This window comes from Zeus faber (assembly GCF_960531495.2).
Source record: "Zeus faber genome assembly, chromosome: 14".
Lineage (NCBI taxonomy): Eukaryota > Metazoa > Chordata > Actinopteri > Zeiformes > Zeidae > Zeus > Zeus faber.
In genome coordinates this window covers 1,667,865-1,692,859 of record NC_137200.1, presented here as the reverse complement: position 1 = coordinate 1,692,859, position 24,995 = coordinate 1,667,865, and the positions used below count along the sequence as shown (strand labels likewise).

General features: G+C 41.7%; 1 protein-coding gene across 1 annotated transcript in view; it reads right to left on the bottom strand.

Annotated features, from left to right (window-relative positions):
* Window positions 1-296: 296 nt before the first annotated feature.
* gria3a (glutamate receptor, ionotropic, AMPA 3a) overlaps window positions 297-24,995 on the bottom strand; it is a gene marked incomplete at its 5' end in the record, with an annotated part of 134,654 nt that continues 109,955 nt past the window's right edge. Inside the window, 7 exons of the mRNA XM_080014180.1 lie at window positions 297-402; window positions 1,192-1,440; window positions 2,610-2,724; window positions 2,847-2,935; window positions 10,185-10,299; window positions 11,105-11,352; window positions 23,823-24,021. Of these exons, the coding sequence (XP_079870306.1) occupies window positions 1,195-1,440; window positions 2,610-2,724; window positions 2,847-2,935; window positions 10,185-10,299; window positions 11,105-11,352; window positions 23,823-24,021 (1,012 nt within the window). The 3' untranslated portion in view covers window positions 297-402; window positions 1,192-1,194. The remainder of the gene's footprint in view (window positions 403-1,191; window positions 1,441-2,609; window positions 2,725-2,846; window positions 2,936-10,184; window positions 10,300-11,104; window positions 11,353-23,822; window positions 24,022-24,995) is intronic.

Here is a 24,995-nt window from a genome sequence, read left to right as displayed (position 1 = left end):
CGAAAGCTTTTCCTTAAATGCCGACATAAATAAATAAATAAACAAATAAATGAATAAACAAACAAATAAATATATAATTTTTTTGTTTTGTTTGTTTTGTTTTTTTCAAGTGAATTAAATTGAGATTGCATTGCCATGATGCTGAATGCTCCATAAGGCACTACAAGAGGCATGTCCCATTTCCAGAAGCACAATTCCTACGGCACTTTCTCCCTCCGGTTATTTGGGAGTGGGAGTGAGCCGTCGTTGACAGTACGCTTGGGTCCAAACTGATGACCATGTCCTTTGCCTCCAGGAGAGCAACCTTAGTTCACGTGTGTGTGTGTGTGTGTGTGTGTATGTGTGTGTGTGTGTGTGTGTGTGATCCAGACACGCCAACAGGAAGGCCCGGAAATTTCAAATCTGTAAGAACAGAAAGGATAACACAGAGGACAGGTATTTTCAGTCCAAGATGGAGCTTCAGTTCACTAGACTGTTACCGACTTAGGAAGCCGGTCCTCGGAATTTCAAATCAGACGAACGACCATGAAACGTGTTGTTGAAGGTGAACAATTCCAGGTTCAGAGAGTTAAAATCCTGCCGACATGGGTACTACCAATAATGAAAAAAAAAGTAACTGTAATTGATAATTTTTTTAATTAATTAATTTAGGCGTGTGACGTATCGAGACAATATTTTACCAAATCATTTTAAAGTTATGCGAGACACTAGACACTAGAGTAGTAGAGGGATTGAATTTTTTTTTTTCGATATATGAATCAATTGAATCCATTGAATCAGTTAAATTGAATGAATTCAGCCACATTTTCCCGCACTATGGCAAACACCTATATTTTTGGACCATCTTCAAATTTTCCACAAATTTAAGTACCAACACATGTCCCCTATGACCTGAAAAAAACCCTAACAATTTTTGGTCATTTACCCGCATTAAACTTACATTCATACATGAGCTTATTCTGCCTTTGAAATCTGGACTTTGTTAAATAATTGATCCCTAATGATTGATGATTTTGAACTGCCCGAAAACTGGTAAAAAATTAACGTTAAAGATGTTTTTGCTCCGTTTTAAACAATTTCACCCATCCTAAATTATCACATTACACATGGTTGACTCAAAACCCTGCGGCGGAATTTTACTTTATGAGCCCGGATTTCCCCCCACCTCCAAAAAATAAAGAAAAGCCTTACCATCTAGATTTTAACGCTCTCTGTTCCGTACACGTTGTAGCCTTCTCGGTAGGTGGCAAAATTCTGAGTGTTGGCTGGAGGGACTGGTTTAAAGTTTTGGGCATTCTTGGCGAGCTTCAGCCTTTTGGTCTCTTGCCGTGACTTGTAGCAGAACTCTATCAGAGCCACAGTCATCGCCAGCCCTAACCCTCCCACCAGAATATAGAAGACTCCAGCCACATTGCTCAGACTTAGTGCACTTGTCTTGTCCTGGGGGTGTTACAGGAGAAATTGTTCAGCGTTTTGGAATTAACACTTGAAATGACCTCAAGCCCTAGACTCAGTTCCATCTCAAGAACACACACCCACGCTATGTCCAACTCTACATTATTATTATTATTTCTGATGATTTATCGTTGACAAAAATGAGTAGGTGGCATTAACTTTGGAGACAAAGTTGCCCACAAGTGGATAGAAATTGAGGTGAACTGGAGATGACCTGCTGAATGACTACTCAATTGACCCCCTACCCCCACCCTCCCTTAACTGCAATGACAGAGTTGAATGCTCTAACATTTGGGTTGGTGAATGTAGAGAAAAAGGCTCTATCTACGAGGCTTCGCGGTCTAACGGAGGGTGGTCATCGTCGTACAGGTCTAAGACATGGGGACCTACATTCAGCTATAGCGCGGATCTACTTGACCGACAACACGCCAAGTTCAAGTTGAGTTCAAGCTGTGACAGGTGGAATTGAGCCATTTTGCTGCTGTTAAAAACCAAAGGGTAAAATTGAAATTCATTCATGAGTTTTTTTCCATTTGCGTTTAGCAGATTCACACGTGTTGAATTCCATTTTTTTTCTAACCCCTTAGGAGCCTCAAATAGACCCTTGAAATCGTAAAAAAAAATAAAATAAAAAAAATAAAAAATCAACAAATGCACCATACTATAACAGTCCCGCCTTTGTAATGTGTCCGTCGAACACCATAACCAGGGAATGGCCGGGTGATGAGCTGAGAGTTTGTCACAGTCGGCGATATTCGTCGATGGATAAATCAAAGAATGTCCAATATTGAACAAATGAAAAAAAGATCGATAAACAACATTTCAATAGAATTTTGGTCAGCAAAATAGCAGTATAATGGCTACAACTCCGGGGATGAACCTTTCATTATCTCATCAGAATACATAATTTTAGGATGGTCATGCTTGGTCTTCGCTACTGTGGGACATTCAAGCATCTAGACAGTAATGAAGTCATGTTCATGGTTATGTCACGAGCACTGATCACTGTAATATTGAATGACCTTTGTGAACTTCATGTGTTCGTGCAAGTGTTTGGCGATATAGGCAGTGAGGCTATGTCAGAAATCTGCATATGAACAGTTCAGTCAAAATACACTTTTCAAATCAGTGTAGAAAGACCTGCAGCGACTGACCTTACTTCCAGAGTCCTTGGTTCCACATTCACCCTTATCGTACCACCATTTGTTTTTCAGCTTGTCTAAGATGCCTTGTTCACTGAGTTTCAATACTGCAAGGTTTACAGGAGTTCTTCACGTGGGGAATAACATAAATAACATCATATTATGTTATTTTATGTTATTAAACTTTATTTTTTTATACTACTTTGTATTATGCAAAGCGATAGAGGAGGGTTCTGGCCAAGACCTCACGGATAGTCAGCACAAAACCAGCCGTGACGTTTCTTAGACCCACTGGCACGCCAGACCCTCGCTTCATCGCTTTGAGTAATCGGCACACACTGAGAAGATGTAAATATACAAAGATATAAAATAATGAGAAGGTGCTGCATAGCCTTGTGAAATAAAAACAAAAAGAGATGCAACAACCAATATCGTATGGGCATATTTGTTATTTTTTAGGCTATAGGCAGCTTTGTAATGTTGGCAAGGCGGATCTAACAGGAACCCGTTCTTGACTAACAAACAAAAAGAATAACAGACCAATCTGAAAATGGCGGTGAAAGGCCAATGTCTCACAAATCCACCCAGTTGGTGCACATGCAGCTCGCTCTACGCTGACAACATGAGTGAGCCACCACACAATGGAAAGCCAGAAGCAACTTAAAATGTGGCCGCACACATGTAGAGGTACAACAAGTAGTCAATGTGTTGTACGTAGACACAGATAAATTTGGATGCTCGAGGTCAGGTCTTCGAGGTTCATCTGGTCGCTGTGCCGTGTTGACACTAGATCACTAGGTTTCACTGCAACAGAAACAGATCATTTCAAAACCGAAAGGTCAGATTTCAAGGCTTTTTTGTTTTGCAAGACATTATGCTCGATTGACTTGACTGCAAGATTTCTGGTCTAAATTTTCTTTTTGGGAGATAAAAAAACCCAACTGATATTCATCTGTAATTTAACATGATTGAATATATTGTATTCACCACTGCGCTCTGACACTTGACGAAAAATACAAATCAAATTTAAATTCATACATAAAAAGCAGACAACACACAAGTTTTTCCAGTGATGTGAGTGGAGCGTTTTGTGAGTTGAGGGTCCGGACACTTAGCGTGGCCCTCAACTCCTACACTGCGTAAATAAAAAGCTCCTACACAACGTATTTGTTTGCATCAGAGGACGGTGTGACGCCGACCTTATATACGACACATAGGTCCCAAATGATTTGGACAGATTCAAGCTCCGTATTCTCACTGTGACGGTCTAGACAATATAATTACATCTGGATATACTGAGGACATCGAGTGGGACTGTACTATGAGGATGTATAAACCGTCTAGGAGGAACATCTAGCGCCTAATTAAAGATCTAAAGTAGTTTTTTCATTTTTTTTGTCATGGTCATCTATTTAAGAATGACAACAAGGGGTTTCTTTGGAAATTCCTGTGAGACTTGGTTTCCAATAAGCGGCAGTGGGGGAAGATTATAGAGGCTGCCCTTGAAACAGGGTTTAAGTCCCGTTCTTCTTTTCATCCACCTCAGCTAGAACGTCCTCAATAGCAGGTTCCCTTTCAGAAGCCAGCGTACAGTTCCGCTGGCTGAGTAAATGGGCATCTGCTCTCTATAAACCTTGAAATATCAAAATCTGTGCCAGGTTAAAAAAGTATTGTGCATGTACTAGTAATGTTTTAGTGCACACATAATACTGTCAGTGAACCTGTTTTTCTGATGTTATGTGGAGTCCAGTGTGCAACCGTATTTCTACTTAAAAATTTCTCTGTAATGGTTTTTGTTCCAATCCCAATCTTTGCTCCCTCCACCCAGTTTTTTCACAGTGCGATCTACCCCAACACCCTGAGGCTGGAACGATTGGGACTGTAGTGATGTTCGGGGAAAATAGCGGGTAAGAACTGTCGGTCGTTTTCCAGGTGCGCAGCAGCCTTGAAAAGCGCCACTAGATGGTGGTATCTAATAACTGCCTGGATCCAGAATGGATCTTTGCAGTCCATGCATGAGCATTTTCTATCTTTCTTCCCTTATCTCATCTGGAGAATGTCAGCCCAGAGCAAACATAAACCTCATTATGACATGAGCAGGTAGGGCAACTATTAAAAAATTAAAGGGATGAAGTTTGGGGATAACTGGCCCCGTTGCAACATCATCTATCACATGGATGGCAAATTAGACCAGGACAGAGGCTGTGCTTTAACTCTCTAGCATGATTTCAATGGCATCCCTTTAGATTGCAGCGTTCAAATTGTTCCTGTCAGTTTTTTTTCATTATCCTAAAAGCTGTTCTCTCCTATTGGAGATTGTACAGTCACTACTGCAATACTGAGCAAACAAATAAATTACAGACACCGCTGCCACTTGTGGGGACAGCGGTGGATCCAGAACCTGACATGGTCCAGGAGCAAGCAGGCAAATGCCCTTGTAGGGGGACTTCAGAGTGGCTCATTAACTATTTTAGGGTGCTATCGTATTTCAAGGAGGACAGAAGCAGGTTTGTGTTCTGAACCAAAGTCATTTAGTCATTTAGTCCAGAGTCGTATGCACACTGCGATCAAGAGGGATACCGCCCAAATGAACCATTACACTTGATGCATGTTTGATGCATAGATAAAAACAAAACAATTGTGAGCATATGGTGAACTCTGAACTGGTGTGAAAATATAAAATACATTCCCCTGGCCTTAAATTTATATTAGCTCTGCACTTGGAAAATTGAATTGAATTGGAAAAGTTAAAAAAAAAAAGGCCTTACCGAGGATGGCTCTCTGTTGATATGGGCATTCCGGTAAAAAAAGAAAACTTATTGCACATGTAAAGCTCTAATAATTATATGATAGCTCTAATAGAATTATATCAAATCAATTCTAATATAATATTTACTGTAATAGCTCTACTACCGCGGCTGCTATTTCAGCCATAGTAGTAAAGCAATAACAACATTATCAATACAAAATGATAACCATAATGAATAAAGACAACCTATATTTCAAATATATAAGATATAGCTAAGATACATTAATGTTAAGATTCAACAAATAGAAGACCACTCAGCTAAATCCCTACAAGTATAAAATTGCCAATTGAAATTTTGGAAAATATACAAAAAATGTACTACTGTAAATTTTGCTATTTACATTGGGTCTTATTTACTCCATTTTTCAGTGAGGTCATCTATTGTGAAGTCTGCCTTCTTCTTTTGGCTGCTCCTGTTAGGGGTCACCACATCTGGCTCCAATACCTTCTCTTCTGCGCATCTTCCTCCCTTTCACCAACCGTCTGCATGTCCTCCCTCACAACATCCATAAACCTTCTCTTTGGCCTTCCTCTTTTCCTCTTGCCTGGCAGCTCCATCCTCAGCATCCTTCTCCCAATGTAACTCTCATCTCTCCTACACACGTGTCCAAACCATCTTAATCTTGCCTCTCTCACTTTTCCACCAAGCTGTTCTGGCATGAAACCATACTGCTGCTCGCTGATCCCCACCTCTCCTCTTAACCTAGCCTCCACTACCCTTTCCCATAGCTTCATGCTGTTGCTGATCAACTTTATTCCCCTGTAATTACGACAGTTCTGTACATCTCCCTTATTCTTGAAGATGGGCACCAGTACACTTCTTCTCCACTCCTCTGGCATCCTCTCCCATTCCAGGATCGTGTTAAACAGTCTCGTTAGGAACGCCACTGCCATCTCATCTAAACATTTCCATGCTTCCCCAGGTATGTCATCTGGGCCAACTGCCTTTCCACTCTTCATCTTCTATAATGCTGTTCTCACATCATCCTTGCTAATTTGCTGCACTTCTATCCCGAAATCATCCACTCTTCTCTCCCTCTCATTTTCTTCATTCATCAACTCCTCAAAGTACTCCTTCCACCTTCTCAACACACTCACGCTTCAACATATTCCCATCATTATCCTTCATCACCATAACTTGCTGTACTTCCTTCCCAGCTTGGTCCCTTTGTCTTGCCAATCGGTACAAGTAATTTTCTCCTTCCTTACTGTCCAACCTCTCATAGAACTCGTCGTATGCCTTTTCCTTTGCTATTTCTCTCTTCGCCTTGCGCCGCATCAGCTTGTACTCCTGTCTACTTTCTTCATCTCTCTGACTATCCCATTTATTCTTCGCCAACCTCTTCTGCTCTATGCTCTCCTGTACTTCCTTATTCCACCACCAAGAGTCCTTGTCTTCCTTCCTCTTCCCGCATGATACACCGAGTACCTTCTTGGCCGTCTCCCTCACCACTTCTGCAGTTGTTTCCCAGTCATATGGTAACCGTTCATTCCTACCTATTGCCAGCCTTACCTCTTCCCTAAATTGCATGCAACACTCCTCCTTTTCAACTTCCACCATTTTATCTTTGGCTCTTCTTTCACTCTCTTCCTCTTCTTGACCTCCAAAGGTCATCCTACAGACCACCATCTGATGCTGCTAGCAACACACTCCCCTCCCACCACTTTGCAGTCACTAATCTCTTTCAGATTGCACCTCCTACATAAGATGTAGTCCACCTGTGTGCACCTTCCTCCACCCTTGTATATCACCCTGTGTTCCTCCCTCTTCTTGAAATACATATTCACAACAGCCAATTCCATCCTTTTGGTGAAATCCACCACCATCTGTCCTTCCACATTCCTCTCCTTGACACCATACCTACCCATCACCTTCTCGTCACCTATGTCTCTGATCCCTTCGCCAACATGCCCATTGAGATATGCTCCAACGACCACTCTCTCTCTTGGGGACGCTCTCCACCACTACATCCAACTCACTAAAGAATTCTTCTTTCTGTTCCATCTCACACCCAACTTGGGGAGCATATGCACTGACCACATTCATTATCAACCCATCAATTTCCAGCTTCATGCTCATCACTCTGTCCGACACTCTCGTCACCTCCAAAACACTCTTGACATATTCTTCCTTCAAGACTATCCCTACCCCATTTCTCCTCCCATCCACTCCATGGTAAAACAGTTTGTACCCAGCTCCGATACTCCTGGCCTTACTCCCCTTTTACCTGGTCTCTTGTACACATAGTACATCTACCTTCCTTCTCTCCATCATGTCAGCCAGCTCTCTCTCTTTACCCTTCATAGTGCCAATGTTCAAAGTTCCTACTCTCCTACCTTTCTTCCTCTCCTGCTGTCTCCGGACACGACTTCCCCCTCTTTTTCTTCTTCGGCCGACAGTAGCACAATTTCTGCTGGAACTCTGTTGGCTAGCGGCACCAGTGGAGGTTGTTGTTAACCCTCGACCAATCCGGTATGGAAATCAGATTTATTGTCCACATGTTTGATTTGGCATGGTTTTTACGCCGGATGCCCAAATACAAAACTTTATGTGCTTGAAATTTTCACAGAACCTATATAAAAAAATATAATAATAATAATAATAACAAAAAATAAATCCACAATAACCACACCATGCAAAATGCTGACTCTCAGAGCCCAATTTAAGGAGGAAAACGGAACGATTAAAAATAGAAAAGACACACAGTAAAAACATATACTACAATGATGTAAAATACTATTTTACATCATTAAATTCCCATGGCTCAAATATCTGCTATATAATAATAATAATAAAAATAATAGTAATAATAATAGAAGGTGTCTTACATTAATGTTTACAATTAAAGCATAATTTTGATGATTTTGATCCTATTAAATACACAGATTATTGCTTAGATATAATACGCTGATTTAAAGCCAAAGCTGGCTTGCTGAATTGTATGATATTTAAAAATGTCCAGATACGTCCAGATATTAGCCCACAAGAAGAGTGAAGTGATGTTCCCCAAAACCTGATTTTCTTTGGAAATTAAAGTAATACAAGTAAGCAATAGGCTATATACCTATAGATACAAAATCTGCAAACATACACTTTAATTGACTTTCAATTAGACCCCAATTACATAATGTCAATTGTTAACCAATTTTAAATTTGTTTTGAAATTCTGAAATTTCAAAGATTCTGTTTTGAATGTTGTAATGTTTCTTCTCTCTCAGTGGTTGTTACATACAATATATTTCAAGAGTGTTAAATTACCAACACGTGTGCTTCTTTGAGTAAAATAAAAAGCATAGAAATGTGGCAGTCAGGTGTGAAGTCTCTGTCCTCTACCAAAAGAAAAAGAACGGCAGATTGCTGGGGAGAAGAGGCAGCTTCTTTGCGCGGCCCGACCTGTCGTATCCATTCCCCACTCACCCAGGAGTGGATCAGTATGTTGGACAGCAGCAAAGTGAGCTTGTCTCTTCTCTCGCAACGCGGCAGGCAGACACGATGCAGGCTCAGGAGCAAAGAGGCAAAGATGGAGCCACGTTTGTTCTGGGGCTGTTGCTGCATTTGAAACACGGGATCAGGGGCCGCATTTATGGCATGACTGTACAATTGAGCTCGATCTTGGAAAATGCGGATGAGGGAGGTTTCCACGGCCGTGACGTTTTTTACCAACTGGAATCTTTGCTGTCAGGTACTTTCCTGCGTCCAAATTAATGTGCGCACATCTGACACAGTGTGTGTGACAGGAGAGCGCAGCGACGTAACCCTGAAACGCCCACGGGAATTTGCACACAGCACACTGCGCCGGGAAGGCAGAAAAGCCTCGAAGCTGACATTTTAAAATGTTGGAATATGTGGGACCTCAAACTCATTCCGGGGAATTGACACTGAACTTGGAAGGTGTGGCCGTGGCATTGTACAGTACAAATTGTACATTTTAGTCTCACAAAATGCAGTCCAGGTTTAAATGTGGCCCCTGCTCAGCTTCTCCAGTCTATTGGATGGTTTGTCTTGGGTCAGGAGTGGCTTGAGTGGAAGGACTTTGACTGGTCTTGGACCAAGAGCAGCCAAAGGGCTCCGTCCGATTGGCAAGCTGATGCAGTCTGTTTGGTGAGAGGGGGGTGGAGTAAGACAAAAGTTTGGACCGTTTCGGGGTCACTTTGTCATTAGAATTCTCACGTTTCCCTGCGATGCTTAGTCCCCTCAAGACCACGCTGTTCGCCTCGACACCCAGGCGGCAGATCGGAGAGTGCATACTTAATTCAGCTTTGGTGAATTAAAGACTTGACTGAAATTTAATTAGGTAGGCTTCAGTCGACCTCATGTTATTGTGAAACAGCCTAATACCCCCCAACCCTCAGGCTGAAACTATTCCTTTGGCCTGTAGATATAAAAAGCAGAAGGAAAGATTTATTTCTGTCTTTCATACACCACAGGCCAAACCACTCTGGTAGATGGAGCTGGATAAACGCCAACGAGGTTTAAAAACAGCTCTACATCTTTGTTCCACCTTATCTACCTCGTACAGCAGCAACACAGATAACACTTAAACCTTCACTCTTCTGTCATAACTCGCTCTTTTTGCGGCCTGTATTTCCTAAATCACACTTCCTGTTTTTTGTTTCTTTTTCTCCGTTAGCCAACTAAGGGTTCCCGGCTCGATTGCAACTGCTCAACTGAGTGAATACAAATGAATCAGAATAGTGACGTTGTACTTTTAATGTGACGACAGCCTTGCCGATTACTCTGTTCTACGATACCCGACTTTGGTGACATTGAGGCTGACCTTAGAGTCACCTCCCCCGCTGCCGCACTCTCCCTTGTCGTACCACCATTTGTTTTTCAATTTGTCCAAGAGGCCTTGCTCATTCAGTTTTAACACTGCCAGGTTAACAGCATTTCTTGAAACGATAAAACATAACTTGTAAGTAAATGAACAGGTCCGTGAGAAATCTAATATAGATTAGTGATCGCAGGAAAAATAAAATAGTGTTTGGTTATCAGTGGTTTCGGAGAGGGAGCACGGGAAGGATAAATCGGCAAAGAATTTCACTGGTGCGGGAGGTAAGAAGCAGTTCGACATCAAATCAAGGAAGGTTAATTGTTACAGAGTTACCAAAGTGAAATGTGCGGGTCGGGCACATTCGCTCATCCGGGGGGAGAAACAACATCCAGCATGCATGTCAACATCCAGCATAGCAGAAGAATTTTAAAGAGCACTTTAAGTAGAGAAATATATCAAAATATCAAATACATTGCAATGCAGAACTGCCAGAGGAGGGGCACTGGGAAGACGAGGGGAACCAAGGAAAGATGACGAAAAAAGGGCAAAAGAAACCAGGATGGAGGGGGCAGAGGGGATGGGGGGATGGGGGGTGGAGGGGATGGGGGTGAAGGAGATGAGGGGGGGTGCATATCAACATTCAAGTATTAAGTAGCTGCGACTTGTATACCAAATAGCACTTCCCTTAAAAGAAAGGAGAAAACAAATAGCACAGAACACACATACGCACAATAGAACAGAAAATATTTGAATCTCTGGATTAGCAACAAAAGAATCGACCATGTGCTTTACATTAACAATGTACTTGGAAATCAAAAAGGAGAATAATAAATGAGTGAGGAGACAAGAATGACAACAGGGAACATCAGGGTGGGTGGAATACTATAACAATGTGGAGGATATTGTCATATTATCCCACCCACCTTAATGCAGAGCCTTTGGGTGTGGCCACACCGTAGCCCTTCGAGTCGAGGTTGCCGCCCACTTTCATGGTGTCGCAGGGTTTCCGCTGCTCTATGTACTCGTTCATAGTGGATTCGAGAAGAAAGGCGAACTTGCCCTTCGACTTTCGTACCCGGGCAACCCCGTCTGGTGTTGTCTTGGCAAAGACTGACGGTTCAGCCGATTTCATGTAGGACCACATTTTCTCATAAACCGCTATTTTCGAGCGCTGTGTTTAGGGTGGGGGGAGTGGAGATGGGTGGAGAGAAAGGAAACAGTAAATAATTAGTCATACGTTCCAGATAAGATGAGTATGCTTTTACTGTATAACAAAAACATTTTGGTACAAAATTATTCCACAGTAGTTGGGGAAATTCCAGGTTGAGGAGGTAAAAGTCCTGTCAAATCCAAGTGATTGACTCAAACCCCTTTGTACTTTGTAGAATCTGGAAGTCAGAGTTCAGCAAAGAGTTGGAGACGAGGGAAGTTCTGTGACGTTCCCTTTGGCCAGTTGGTGGCCTGACCAGCCTGTTAATCAGTGAGCAAACTCCCATTCCAGTTTTAAACATTGACAGTCAAAGCAGTCAAAGTATACTGGGTATTATAGTCATCTATAATACCATATATAATACGATATAATATAATAGTCAATACTAGTATTATAGTCATCTTCTTCTGCAGAGTTCAAAATAATCATTATTTCTCTTTTGAAACATATTTTTTCAACTTCCATTTTATTCATTTGTTTCAGATATTGCCTGTTTTATACCAGTATATATATATATATATATATATATATATATATATATATATATATATATATATATTTATGAGTTATTACCAGAATATAATTATTAAACCCTAACCCTAAATAAAAGTCTTATCTCATTAAAGCTATAAGATTTATTTCAGTAGAGATTTAAAAAATTGCATGATCTAATAAAGAAATAATACAGTTGCAGAGGTATTTGAAAAGTTAGCAGTCAAAACTCAAATGAATGGGCGGGCAGGGGCATTTGAGCCTGCTGAAAATGGCCGGCAAGAGCCCATTTGCCAGTCACCTGGGAGCCGGAGTACACAGCTGTCAACAATAGAAGAAAAAATATGGACGCTGCATTAAAGTAGGTTAATGTAACCTTTTTGCTGAGCCAGCAGGGGAAAAAAGAGCCTCTGAGAAAACTTTAGGTCAAAACCTTTTTTTTTTTAATTACAAATCTCTGAGGCCCCCCTAGGGGTTGTCCCTCTGGTGTGATCACACCAGAGGGACTGAGAAGGTCAAAGACCACGTCAACCACGTCACAAATCTAGCAAATAACACTGAATTGTCAGTACAGATTTTTTGGTCAAGACCCTAGATTTAGGAACCTAAATGAACCGTGAAAATATGATTAGCAAATTGTGTATGGAAAAAAAAAGATGATCCAATGGGTGGTGGGCTGATCAGGTAGAAGATTCCATACGATGGAAACATGAGGTCATTAAATGTGGCAATTTTTAAAAACGAATCTAGTGTATGTCTTGTCTCTATAGCTGCTGACCACTAGGCGGCTGAAAGTGGGCAGAATCATTGGCAAAACATAAAAGATTTAATGTTCTTTTATTTTATTTTTCTTCTTTTTCTTTCTTTCTTTTTTTATGTGTAATAGGAGGGAGCTGTTGACTATATGCAATAAATCTGTCAAGAAGCAACCAAAATATATTTGAAAGAAAACTGGATCTGCGTCCAGGCAGTAGGTGGATGGCTCAAGATGGTACACAAGTACATATATTGGTAAAAGTGTTACATATAGTTTGTTTTGTTAATGACTCTTCAATTGGCCGTATGTTAGTTAATTAATGTTAATAAATGTCATATAAAGTACACAGCCCAACAGAAGCCTGATTTAGTAACGTTCTTTTTAACTGATGAATGACGTTGTTACATAGGCAGTCATAATTGCAGTATATCTTATATTGTTTTTTAAGTCATTAATTAAAGTGACCATGGTTTGATTCGGATTACATTTCGATGGGGGAGATATTATTGCGAGCAATTCATAAATGTTACCAAATGTTTTATTTGGGTCATAAGATACAACAAATAGAATCAAACATAGATACAAACATAGAATCAACAAATAACAAATTGGGTCATAAATATCATATGTATTGTATTCAACAACCAACCTAGACAACTGAAAGTGGGCTGGCAAAACATAAAAGATTTTAATAAATATCTTTCTTTCAAACATTTTCTTTCAATGTGTGTTGCTCCTTTCGTCATTTATCTGAGAAAGGGCCTGTCTCCATGTGTTCACAAACATTTTGAACATTTTCAGGTGGGCCATGAGTCACAATAGATTGGGAACCGCTGCTCCTTTTCTATGATGCCGATGCACAAAGCAGGTCAGGGAGAAGAAGGAATTCAGACCTCCAGACGATTAACTACTCACAGCACTTTGACGCTGCCACACCTCATCTCGATTCGAGTAAATACTTCAGAAACAAGCAGCAGCATATTTTGGCAAATCATTGTTTACAGCAGAAATTGGACTCTAAACATTAAGGACCTGCAGATGTACTAAATGCTATCAGTGCACAGGACTAGCTGGGACTCAACAGTAATCGAAATTGGGCCCTAGAGCAAGCAGAATTCTGCAGCTTGGCCATAACACGGGACAGCAAGTTGCTTGCTTTCCAAAGCCCACTGAGCTGCAGTAAGCAGGGCCATGTTGAGTCATTTCCAGGCCCTGGGCGATGGAACTCAGGAGTCCCCCAATCTCTTCACGACCAACCCACTCACACCATGCTGATTGCAGCCAAAAGAAGCACGCATGCAGCCATCTGACCCTTTACAACACAGCGAAATAAAGACACTTCTCAAAATAAAGAGTGAAAAGGCAAAAGGGCTAATACAAACCATCTACATGTATGGAAACACCACATCACTGTTTCTAATGAGGAGGAGGTTGGTCTACTGGTATTCTATATATTTCAATACCAGGCGATAGTGTCTCGGCTCTTCCTGTTACACAGGTAAACAATCCCCTTGCATCTTGTGTCACATCGATACTAGTGACTACTAAGAAAGGCTTTGGTTCCGACGAAAAAATGTGGACAAGGTCTTCAACTCTCTCTTGTTCTGTGTTTTTCAACCACTGGCTGAGAGAGCTCGCCAGGTTCATTCCGACACTTGGTTAATTCGATTCAGTTGGTGTAACGCACGGTTGGCAAGGGTCAGGAGACGCAGACAATACCAACCTTCATCCTTCCAACCAATCGTGCCACGGAGGAACCCTTAGACACAAAAGTGTGTCTTGTGTAGGTACTATTCAACGTTGTTCGCAATTATATAATACTGTTCTGGAAACTCTAGGTTGAATGATCAACCCTAACCTCTGAAGAGAAAAGTGACAGATAATCAAAAGATTTGCTTCGAACAAATCAGTGAGTGTTGCATCACTAATTATGAGTCGGCCATAATAATAAGATCTATGTTTTTGTGATGTTTTATGACATGTTTAGTGGTTAACAAGATTGTGGTGTGCCGTGGAAATATTTGACATGTAAAGTGTGTCGTGGCAGAAGGCTTGGAAACACTGCTCTAGTCTATGTTCAAGAACCACATGTTGACCAAGACTCAGTGACTGAAGAGGCAGATGGGTCTTACTTATTAAAAATAAAACAATGGTAAACGGTGCTATGGTAATGGTAAATGTTTTTTTCCAGGCTTTTTTTTCAGCTTACATGCAACAAGCACCTCAGAGATCTAGGGACTGGTCATCTGTGCTGTGCATGCAGAAGGCATAGGGGTCATGATGCTGTCGTTTTTCCTATGGCCCCTAGATGGTTGCACAACCATTTAAACCTGCATCTAATTACATGGAAGTGAATGGAATCAGTATAATGACAATTTGACCCAACTTTTTTTCCATCCACAAAAATTAAAGTCAGCTAGAATCTTCCATCAGGTACACGTTTGTCCTTGCTTCCAATGTTCACTGATATAGGTTCCTCATTGTCAGCCCCTTGAAGAGGATTAAAATGGACTTGGGTGGCTCCCTCCCAAAGTCTGCCAGGGATTATTGGCACACCCTGATGAAGCGTATTAACTCTTCAGTGGTCAGGATGGAGAACTCGTAGGTTTACCAAAAGACCTCAGAGACCATGGTGGAGAAAATGGCAGCTTGAAATAGGTTGCCTTTTCTGGGCGCCTCGGCCTTAAGTCCAAGACCAGTCGACACACCCATGCTCACTGGTTAAATGGGTTAAACGAGGAAATGAGGAGAAGAAAACCCAGAGTTGTACCATGGAGGATGTGGAAAAACAACCAAGCAAAGCTAAAAACCTCCCTCCCCGGGAGCCACATCTGAAATGACCCATCACATACTGTATGACCTGAAAATGGCAGCGACTGCCCAAATGGAACCCAGTCACCCTGACTGCACCCACTGTTCATTTTAAGTCAATTCCGGACAGATCGCCCGGGACAGATTGTTTCTTTCATACTAAATGACACTATGTCATCTAATCTTATCTTTATTGAACGGCAAGGTTTTTGACGAAGTGAAGCTGATTCAGTGTCACCTTGGAACAAATTAAAGTGTTCTGATTCTTTTCTGGGGGAAAAAAAGGAATTCAGTTTGCTCAGTGTTACTTCCCCAGCATGTTCATTGGCTGTAGAATATGTTCTGACATTGCATGTGGCTGATGTGAGTACTGTAACAGCAAATAAGGGTGAATTGTCAAACCATGTCAGCTCAGCGTAATCTATTCTTTCATTAATTCAACAGATGCCAGAGTTGTAATGGATTATGGATTCAGTCCAATAACTGAATCATCCTTAGCATATGAATAGCTTCAGTGGCAGAAAGCATTCACGTAAACAATGTTAAGTGACAATAATAGCCAATGATAGGCCTGACCCTAGTTTGAAAACAGCATTTCCTTTCTTTTTTTTTTTTTTTTTTTTGTTTTTAACCTGCGCTGTCAGCATGCTGGGCATACAACACAGAGTATTTGTATGCCATTGCATTCAGGACAGAGTTAGTCTGCAAGTGGAGTTCAAGTTCTCAACCTACAATGCAACTCTTTATTAATTCTTAAATCAAGAACTGCTGCAATAACTCTGTCCTGTGGACGACCTGTTGAATGACAAGAGCACAGTTTTTGGTTATGGAGAGCCACCACCAACTCCCCTCTGGAGAACTATTTATCATGTTTGGGTCTATAAACAACTGATCACTACTCCAAGAGGGGGAGAATCACCACGGTGAGACAAATAAACATTTACACAAACATTTACACAAAAACATGAACATTGGATGACAACATGTATTGAAAAACAGTGAATTAGGTCCAGGAAAACTGGAACTACAACTGGTCACGTGGCCTCTTCCTGTCATAATTATGGCAGCAAATGAGGGATGAAAGGAGAGGAATGCAACCAGGAGGGTGCTAGGGTGCACTTGAAGCAGGTGTGTGTGTGTGTGTGTGTGTGTGTGTGTGTGTCCACCAGTGAGTGTACATGACTTAACCCCATTGGGACTGGGGTAGAAGGTCGGTAATATGTTGCAGTGCCTCCAAGCAGCGAAAGGGGCCCCGAAGCCCCAGCGAACTCCGCAGCCCCGTGGACACCTTATGGCTCCAGGAGAGCCCCAGGTACCCTGCCCTGTGACCACAGAAGACCCCCGGGCTCCCAGAGAAGCCAGAGGGCCGTGGAGCAACCTCCACGCCCAGGCCTGAGGAGCATGACCCAGTCCGATGGAGCACGAGGAGACCCCAGGGGCGCACACATACAACCGAGCCCTGGGTGCAGGTACAAGACGCAGCCACCAGCACAGAACCCGGGCCATGGGCACAAGGCACGGACCGCGGGCCCAGATCCCGGCCCCACGGTGACAGATCGACACCCCGCCCAAGCTGCCCGCTCCACAGGCGAGCTGGTAGGACCGCCATGCCCACCCATACCCCCACATAGCCTGCACCCTGCCCATCCCGCAAGCCCTTGGTCTATTGTGTGGTGTATGTGCTGAGTATGAGTTTTGGCACTTGGAGAGATAGGCGAGTCGCAACTGCATTGATCCAGGGGCGCAGCTGGCCGGGGGGCAACCACGCAGACCTCCTCCCCCCGGACCCAACCACACCCCAGTGCGCCCACCTCCCGTACCTGGTGGCAGCAAACCTACAGCGATCAGCCAAGGGCACAGAGCGTCCGCCATGTGCCTCCGCCATGTCAGGCAGCTCCGCGCCCCCATCAGGCCCCTGGTCAGCCCCCAGCCGCCAGTATGCGGACAACAGAACAGAGGGCGGCAGACGGCACCCCCACCCACAGCCCGATGCCCCCAGCGACGAGCGTCCCGCGCACCAAGAGCGTCAGAGGACAGGTACCCCGGCAGCCTGGTGTGATGACAGGACCGCCCCCCAGGAAGGAGGCCACATGGTGAGCATAGCCAGCCAGGTTGTCAGGACCAGACACAACGCCAAACCAGCCCCGGCACGACGGGCCACCCCCCCCCCCATGGGACGCAGAAGGACACACAGGCCCAGCCACTGCGCACCGACCCACCGACCACGGGGCCGAGACCCGAACCAACGACCCCCCACCCCCAAACTGGGCCCCAGAACCCACAACCAATCCCAGAACTAACACAAGTGTTGTCAGTGATAAAAGTAGCCCATATTTCATTAAATTAATCAACATTGTTTTGGGATATTGCCAATAGTTTTCCCATTGAGATGTAATCTATTAATAACTGCAACCATTGGGATGTGGTGAGATTATCTCTATTTTTCCAATTGAGTAATATAGTTTTCTTGGCGATATAGTTAATGTGATCAAATTGGGTTGGAGGTGTTTCAGTGGTGGGTTGACTGAGGAGAGGTCACGAGAAGACATATAGACGAGGAGAATGGAATGCTGCAACCCAGAAGGGTTGATAGCTTCTTGGTGATGTTGGTCCAGAATGCTAGGATAGGTAGGCAGAGCCAGAAGGCATGGAAGTAGTCATCTCTGGTATCAAGGGAACAGTGGGAGCAAATGTCCTTATCCACAAGACCCATTTTGAACATTTTGTGTTCCGTGATATGGGATTTGTGCAAAATCTTGGATGAGTTGCATTTTGGAGTTGCGGGTCATAGAAAAGGTGTTATTGCAAATAAGCTTCCACAGGTTGATATCGGTGCGAACAGCAAGGTCTCTTTCCCATTTCATTGTAGGTAAAGATAAGGTGTCGTCTATTTTTAATTAAAGTTTGTATATTCTGGAAAAGGGATTTTTCAAGTGACCGATATGAGTGAGATGTTCAATCATTTCAGGTGGTTGTAGGATGTTGTTCGTCAATTTGATTTTAACTTTTAGAGACTGCTGTAATTGAAGGAATTGAAGGAAGCCTTGGCCACCGATATTATAACTTTGGGTTGAAGTTGGGAAGGATTTAAGGATAAAATTGTTTTGAAAAATGTGTTCCAGATGAGTAATTCCTTGTCTTTTCCAAGACCTAAAGATTATTGGTCTGTTTTTAACCAAGAAATCTGGGTTGTGCCAGATTGGCGTGAATTTGTTTGGAGATAGAGTGTGACCACTGAGTTTGAGGAATTTCCACCGGCTGACAGAGTTGTTGCGATAAGTGGGTTTTTAAAGCAATTATGTTTCCTTATAGATTCAGTAAGGAATGGGAGATCGTATAATGATAACTCCTGACATTCAGATTGTTCAATGTCTCACCATACATGGGCCAATTGTTGCTCTGGTTGTAACCATTTAATTATGAATTGAAGATGGTTTGCTAGATAGTAGTATCTAAAGTTTGGGGCTGCTAGGCCTCCACAGTCTTTGTTTTTCTGTAGTGTTGCTAGTTTAATTCTCGGTTTCTTGTATTTCCAATAAAATCTGTTGACTATTGAGTCGAGAGTATTAAACCAATGTACTGTTGGTTGCACTGGGGTCATTGAAAATATCTAGTTTATTTTTGGAAGTATATTCATTTTCACTGCTGCTATCCTACCAATTAGTTAGATGGGTAGGTTGTTCCATCGAATGAGGTCTTCTTCAATGGATTTGAGCAATGGAGTGAAGTTAAGGGTAAACAAATCTGCTAGATTGGGGGAGGTTTTAATACCAAGGTATCTAATATTGCCCATTGTGATGGTGAAGTGAGGTTTCTGGGTTGCAGCATTACAGTCCACCCCAATGGTAAGACTGTGGTTTTGTCCAATTTATTAAATAGTCTGAGATAGCTGAGAATTTAGATATAAGATTGAACGCCTCCGGTAGGGATGATATTGGGTTCTGTATGTACAACAGGATATCGTCTGCATACAAACTGATTTTGTGAACAGAGTTTCCTGTTTGTATGCCTACAATACTAGTGTTTTGATGGATAGCCGCCACGAGGGGTTCAATAAAGATGGCGAATAGTAAAGGGGAGAGCGGACATCCTTGTCTTGTGCCGCGTTGTAGAGTGAAACACTGTGAAGTGTAACCATTGATGATGACAGAAGCAGATGGAGAGTTGTAGAGGATTCTGATCCATTGAATGAGGGACTCTCCAAAGCCAAATTTGTTGAGGATTGAAAAGAGATATGTCCAACCAACTCTGTCAAATGCTTTTTCAGCATCCAAAGAGGCAATAATAGTATTAAAGTTGTTCCTTTGAGATATGCTCATCAGACTGAATAAACAACGCATATTGCTGGATGAGTGTCTGCCTTTGACAAAGCCTGTTTGGTCTGGGTGAATTATAAATGGAATTACTTTTTCAATTCTGTTGGTTAGTGTTTTACTTGTAATCTTAAGGTCGCAATTAATAAGGTTTATGGGTCTGTAACTGGAGGTGAGGGTTGGATCCTTATTGGGTTTGAGCAAAATCGAAATGAGAGCAGTATTCATGTGCGGAGGCATGGTGGAGGTTGACTTGACCTCTGTAACCATTCTGATGAATAATGGGGAGATAAGTGGCCAGAAGTGTTCCACTGGGTAGCCATCTGATCCAGGTGATTTATTGTTGGGCAAAGAGAAGAGCGCTTTCCTGAGTTCTTTAAGAGTAAGTGGCTGATCTAAGGTGGTAGCCTGCTCCGTGGAACGATTAGGAAGGTCAATATCATCAAGGAATGAGTGAATGAGTGATATAGGTTATTATAAAAGTCTCTAAATATGTTATTGATGTCTTGCGGAGAATATGTTATTCTACCCTGTGAATCTTTGATGGCTGTAATAAGTGATTTTTCTCTATTACGTTTCAATTGATTGGCAAGAAATTTTACCTGATTTGTCATTGAATTCAAAATAATTTGCTCTTGTTCGTTGCATAAGGAATTGTGTCTTTTGATGGATGATGTAATTGTCCTTATCTCATTTCGGATTGGCTCAGAAGATTAGTAGGCTTGTTGGGAGTGCAACTCCTTTAGTCGTTGGTCGAGTTTATTTTGATAATACTACCTCTTAGAATTGCCTTAGCTGTTTCCCAAAGTAAGGATGGTGATATTTCTGGGGAGTCATTCAGTTCAATGAAGGAAGTCCATTCTCTTTAAAAGAAATGGTTAAATTCTTTATCTGTCAAAAGTGAGGTGTTAAACCGCCACCTTCCGGGAGGGTTCCGGTTTGTTTCATTCATCAAAACTAATCGGCCCGTGATCGGAAATTACAATAGGGTGGATTTCTGGATTAGTGATTTTGGACAGTGCGGAGTTACTTGTCAAGAAAAGGTCGATTCTAGAGAAACTTTGGTGGGGTGGTGAATAATATGTGTATTCTCTAGAATGTGGGTTATTTGATCGCCAACAATCCCCAAGAGCAAGATCACTCATACAGTGGTATCTTGAGTTACGAGCGCACTAACACACGAGTTTTCCAAGTTACGAGCCGTTGTTCTGTCGATTTTTTGTATTGACTTGCGAGCAAAAATGTGAGTTATGAGGAGCGAGCTTCAGGTGCACCGCCGCTGGTGGGCGTCGCCAGCGAATCCGGCCAGCATCCCGTGTTTCACTCCTTCACTTCGGAAGGACAAGCCAGGATGGGTCAAAAGCAGGAGGATCCATTTCACCGGCCACCATCAAAGCGTGTGTGTGTGCAAGCATGTGTTGTAGTGTGGTGTGTTGCGTGATGAATAAAGACTGTTTCTTTCACTGCCATAGTTTTGTAGGGATACATAACTACACGAACAAATGACAAGTAGACAAATTTAAACACAGACCATTGCCCGATTAGACATACATAAAGTGAAAGACATTATAGAGTGAGAGTGATAGGAGAAGTAAGGAGAGAGGGATTAGGAAGGTGAGATGAGAGTGAGCGATATTTTAAATCGTTTCCTTTCTGACTTGATGAAATTCTCATCCTTCAGTAAAAGTAACTTGTGGCAGACGTCATGTAAGTAAGGTCTAATGTTACCAGTGAACAGTAATTTATTACTAATTTCTCATCAAAAGTAATATTATCACTTTACTTATTACACCCTGCCAACAGTAATTTGTTATAACACATTATATTACTTCGCTGTTACACTCCATAAAATTGGTAATAGCATCCTTCTCCTAAAAATTCAGACTTGGCATGTGCGCCTCTGTGTGAATGTCAGGGTAATCGCCAGTAAGCGCAGCTAAGGCTTTAACTATTAACGCTACCTGTGTTGTCTACATGTACTAAAATATGATCAGCTCAGTCGTCAACCCTCACCTTAAGTAGTCGCGGCACGGTAGCAGACGACCGTTGTAATAATCCGTGATTGATGTAATGAGTAATTTTCTGAAGCAGCACGTTCCTACATCCATGTCTGTTTACACTCGCTCCCATGTGCAGATAACATAAACCACCGTGACATAAAATATTGCCGTTTTGCCGCTAATTTGCATCATAGCTTCGGGGCTGGACCATATGTGCAGCTGTCCTTTCAGGTGAGTGTTATCAGATCACATGATGTATTTGTCATCACGTACAGCAGATATACCCAATGAGACCAGATGATTATAAAATCTGATTTCTCCGATCACGGATATGAACTCTAAATACGGCGGGATGATCACTAAAATGAATCAAAAAAAGTAACGTAACGAGTAGTAGTATTTATCAGGGCTATCACGATTATGACACTTTAGTTGACGATTAATTGTCACACAAATAAGCTTTCTTTTTTTATTGTCTTTTTTGTTTAACTTATGCCACTATCATGGCATAATCTTATCATAGCTTAATAACACACATTGAATGTCAGACCCTCCATCGGTTAGTTTCCTGGAGATTAAACGTGTGTTATCACATCTTATCTTATTTTGGTAGACAATTCATTTTCCTCAACTCAACTGATGGAAACGCACAAAATCTTCACTCTATTCATTGCTAGTACTCACATTGGCTTAAAATGTACTTTACATTTGGATGGAAATATATAAAATGATCATGATGAGCTCAAATACTTGCAATGAGGTGATTATGTAATAATTGTGACAGCTCTATTATCTATACCTGCACTCGATTTGATCAAGACTATTTAGAGATTTAAATACAGGAAAGTAGGCAGTTTAGACTATTTCCGACCAAGAATATCTTTTAATTAAATCTTCTCAGAAAATACTCTGTCTTCGTCAAAGAGGCTCAAATGCCCCTGACCGCCCATTCATCTGTCAGTGTCAGTTGAAAGGTTTTAATTAATTTAAACACCTTTGCCTGAGCGTTATTATGACATTCCAAATCACAGTGCGACAAACATACACACATACACAAAACATGGAAAAACATCATTGGTATTTAGCACTGCCACGTGTTTGTGCAAAGTGCATGCTCAAATGTAAATCATTTTTAATTCCTGGGAAAAAAGTGTTTTTCTAAGCAAATTATAAACCATATTAGATCAACTGAATAAACACAAAGAACACTTCAAATGTTGACATTTTTAAGTCTATTCCAAGGCCTTGACCAGTGGCAGTTCATCTGATTATCAAAGATAATATTACAGTATATTCCCCTACATCAGCACATGCAATAATAGATTGTTTTTTATTCAACTGATTCAAAATAGAAATCGATTTCTTCACTACACAAAAGGATATATAATATAATATGATGTAGTTCAACTGATGAACATTTAGATTTTATCCCTATTATAGCTCATATTATCGTTACTATATTTAATTTCTGCTAGACCCTTCACTTTTAGGCATTTTAAAACCCTGCAGTTGAGTAACGTACCATATTTCTGTACAGAATAATCATAAAATATAATAATTATTTAGACATTTTTCAATCCAGAGGCAGCCTCTTCAGAGCTGCCACTTCCCTCGTACTTGCTGGAAAGTTGATGTTGATGGGTCTACCTTTATTTCTCCCAGATCACAGTTCAGTTAAGTATTTTTAAAACACCTTAAGAACTGAATTAGCTCTTTAAATAGTATTAATTATAATTGTTTAGTAATCATATAAACTTTAACTTGGTTATATTGCTCTAGTTACATGTACTGTATTACACGCTCACTTCAGGTGAATACATCACTTTGGTTTTGCATATGACCAATCCTTTTCCCCTTTTATCTAACCTATATTTTAGGAGCATTCTGGGATATTCTGCTGTAGAAACAAGTACGTGCACCCTGTGGCCCACATAGAAATTGTGGAACTCCAGGAACTTAACCCCAGTAGCTGACTTTTGGCTACTACTATCGACTATAACACCGTTATCATACAGAGCGAGCGCAGAGTGACTCAGAGCTGCTCATTGCGAAACCCACCCTGAAGAACTCCTTGGTGGAGCCTGAGTCCAGTGTCCCGTAGGCAATCTCCGTCTGCTTGGCCAGGTCCTCGGCACTCTCGATGGGCGACACCATCCTCTCCACGGTGAGGAAGGCCGCCAAGTTGGCCGTGTACGAGGAGATGATGATGAGGGTGAAGAACCACCAGACGCCCCCGACGATCCGGCCAGACAGAGACCTGGAAGAAAGGGGGGGGGGGGGGGGGCAGAGATGGAGGGACGTGATGGCAGGGAGCTCTGAGCGGTCCCTCGGGACTGAACACTATGTGGACGTTGTCTCTGCATCTGAATTTATAAGTACTTAGAGCTCAACAAAACTATGACATCTACTACGACATTGAATAAAATCAACCCCTTATTGACTTTTTTTGACAAGTTCCCCATTCACAAACAATGGATGTCTTCAGATTTTATAAATGTTGCTATGATGCTGGAAAAACACAAAAATGTCTTTCTTTTGATGTATATTCGCATAGCCTTCATTTCACATACATAGCCCCAAAAAGCTGATGAAATAAAAGTTTCCCTTATATCGAACCCACTCCTCTGCAATGTTGCCCTGTCCCTTATTTTTATTTTTTTTTACCCCTGTCCATGCACGCACTACAACATGGCATTGCTGAGAGACCCGTCAATGCAAGAAATTCAAGTGTTGAGTGAGACCGCATGCAGTGGATGAATAAATGGGACAAACGTGCATTAAGGAATAGTGGGATTCAACCTTAAGCATATTAGTTATTTTTAAGCTTTATTGTTATTATTTGTAAGTGATATTGTCAGTCAAGTATCCTTCTTTCTTGTATGTGTATATATGTACAATTGTAGCTTCAAATAGTATTATAATTTCTATGATAATGCTCAGGATGAATCATTCACATGTTTGTTTGTTTTGTAATAATGAGGTAATTAATTATTATGCAATGGTTTGCTGGAGATAAACGTTCATCACCGTGATCCTAGGGGCAGAACACCTTTATATAACCATATATTGCAGCGCATTCCGTGCTCTGTACAGAAAGCGGACATATCCTTAACAACGATACTAATCCCTGCCACCATCAGGACTATTGTAAAGGCACTGAGTTTATTCTCGCAGCTTCTTCTTCTGCTCCTGCTGTTTGGAGCCAAGTGCCCGCGCTGGCCAAAGACTTCC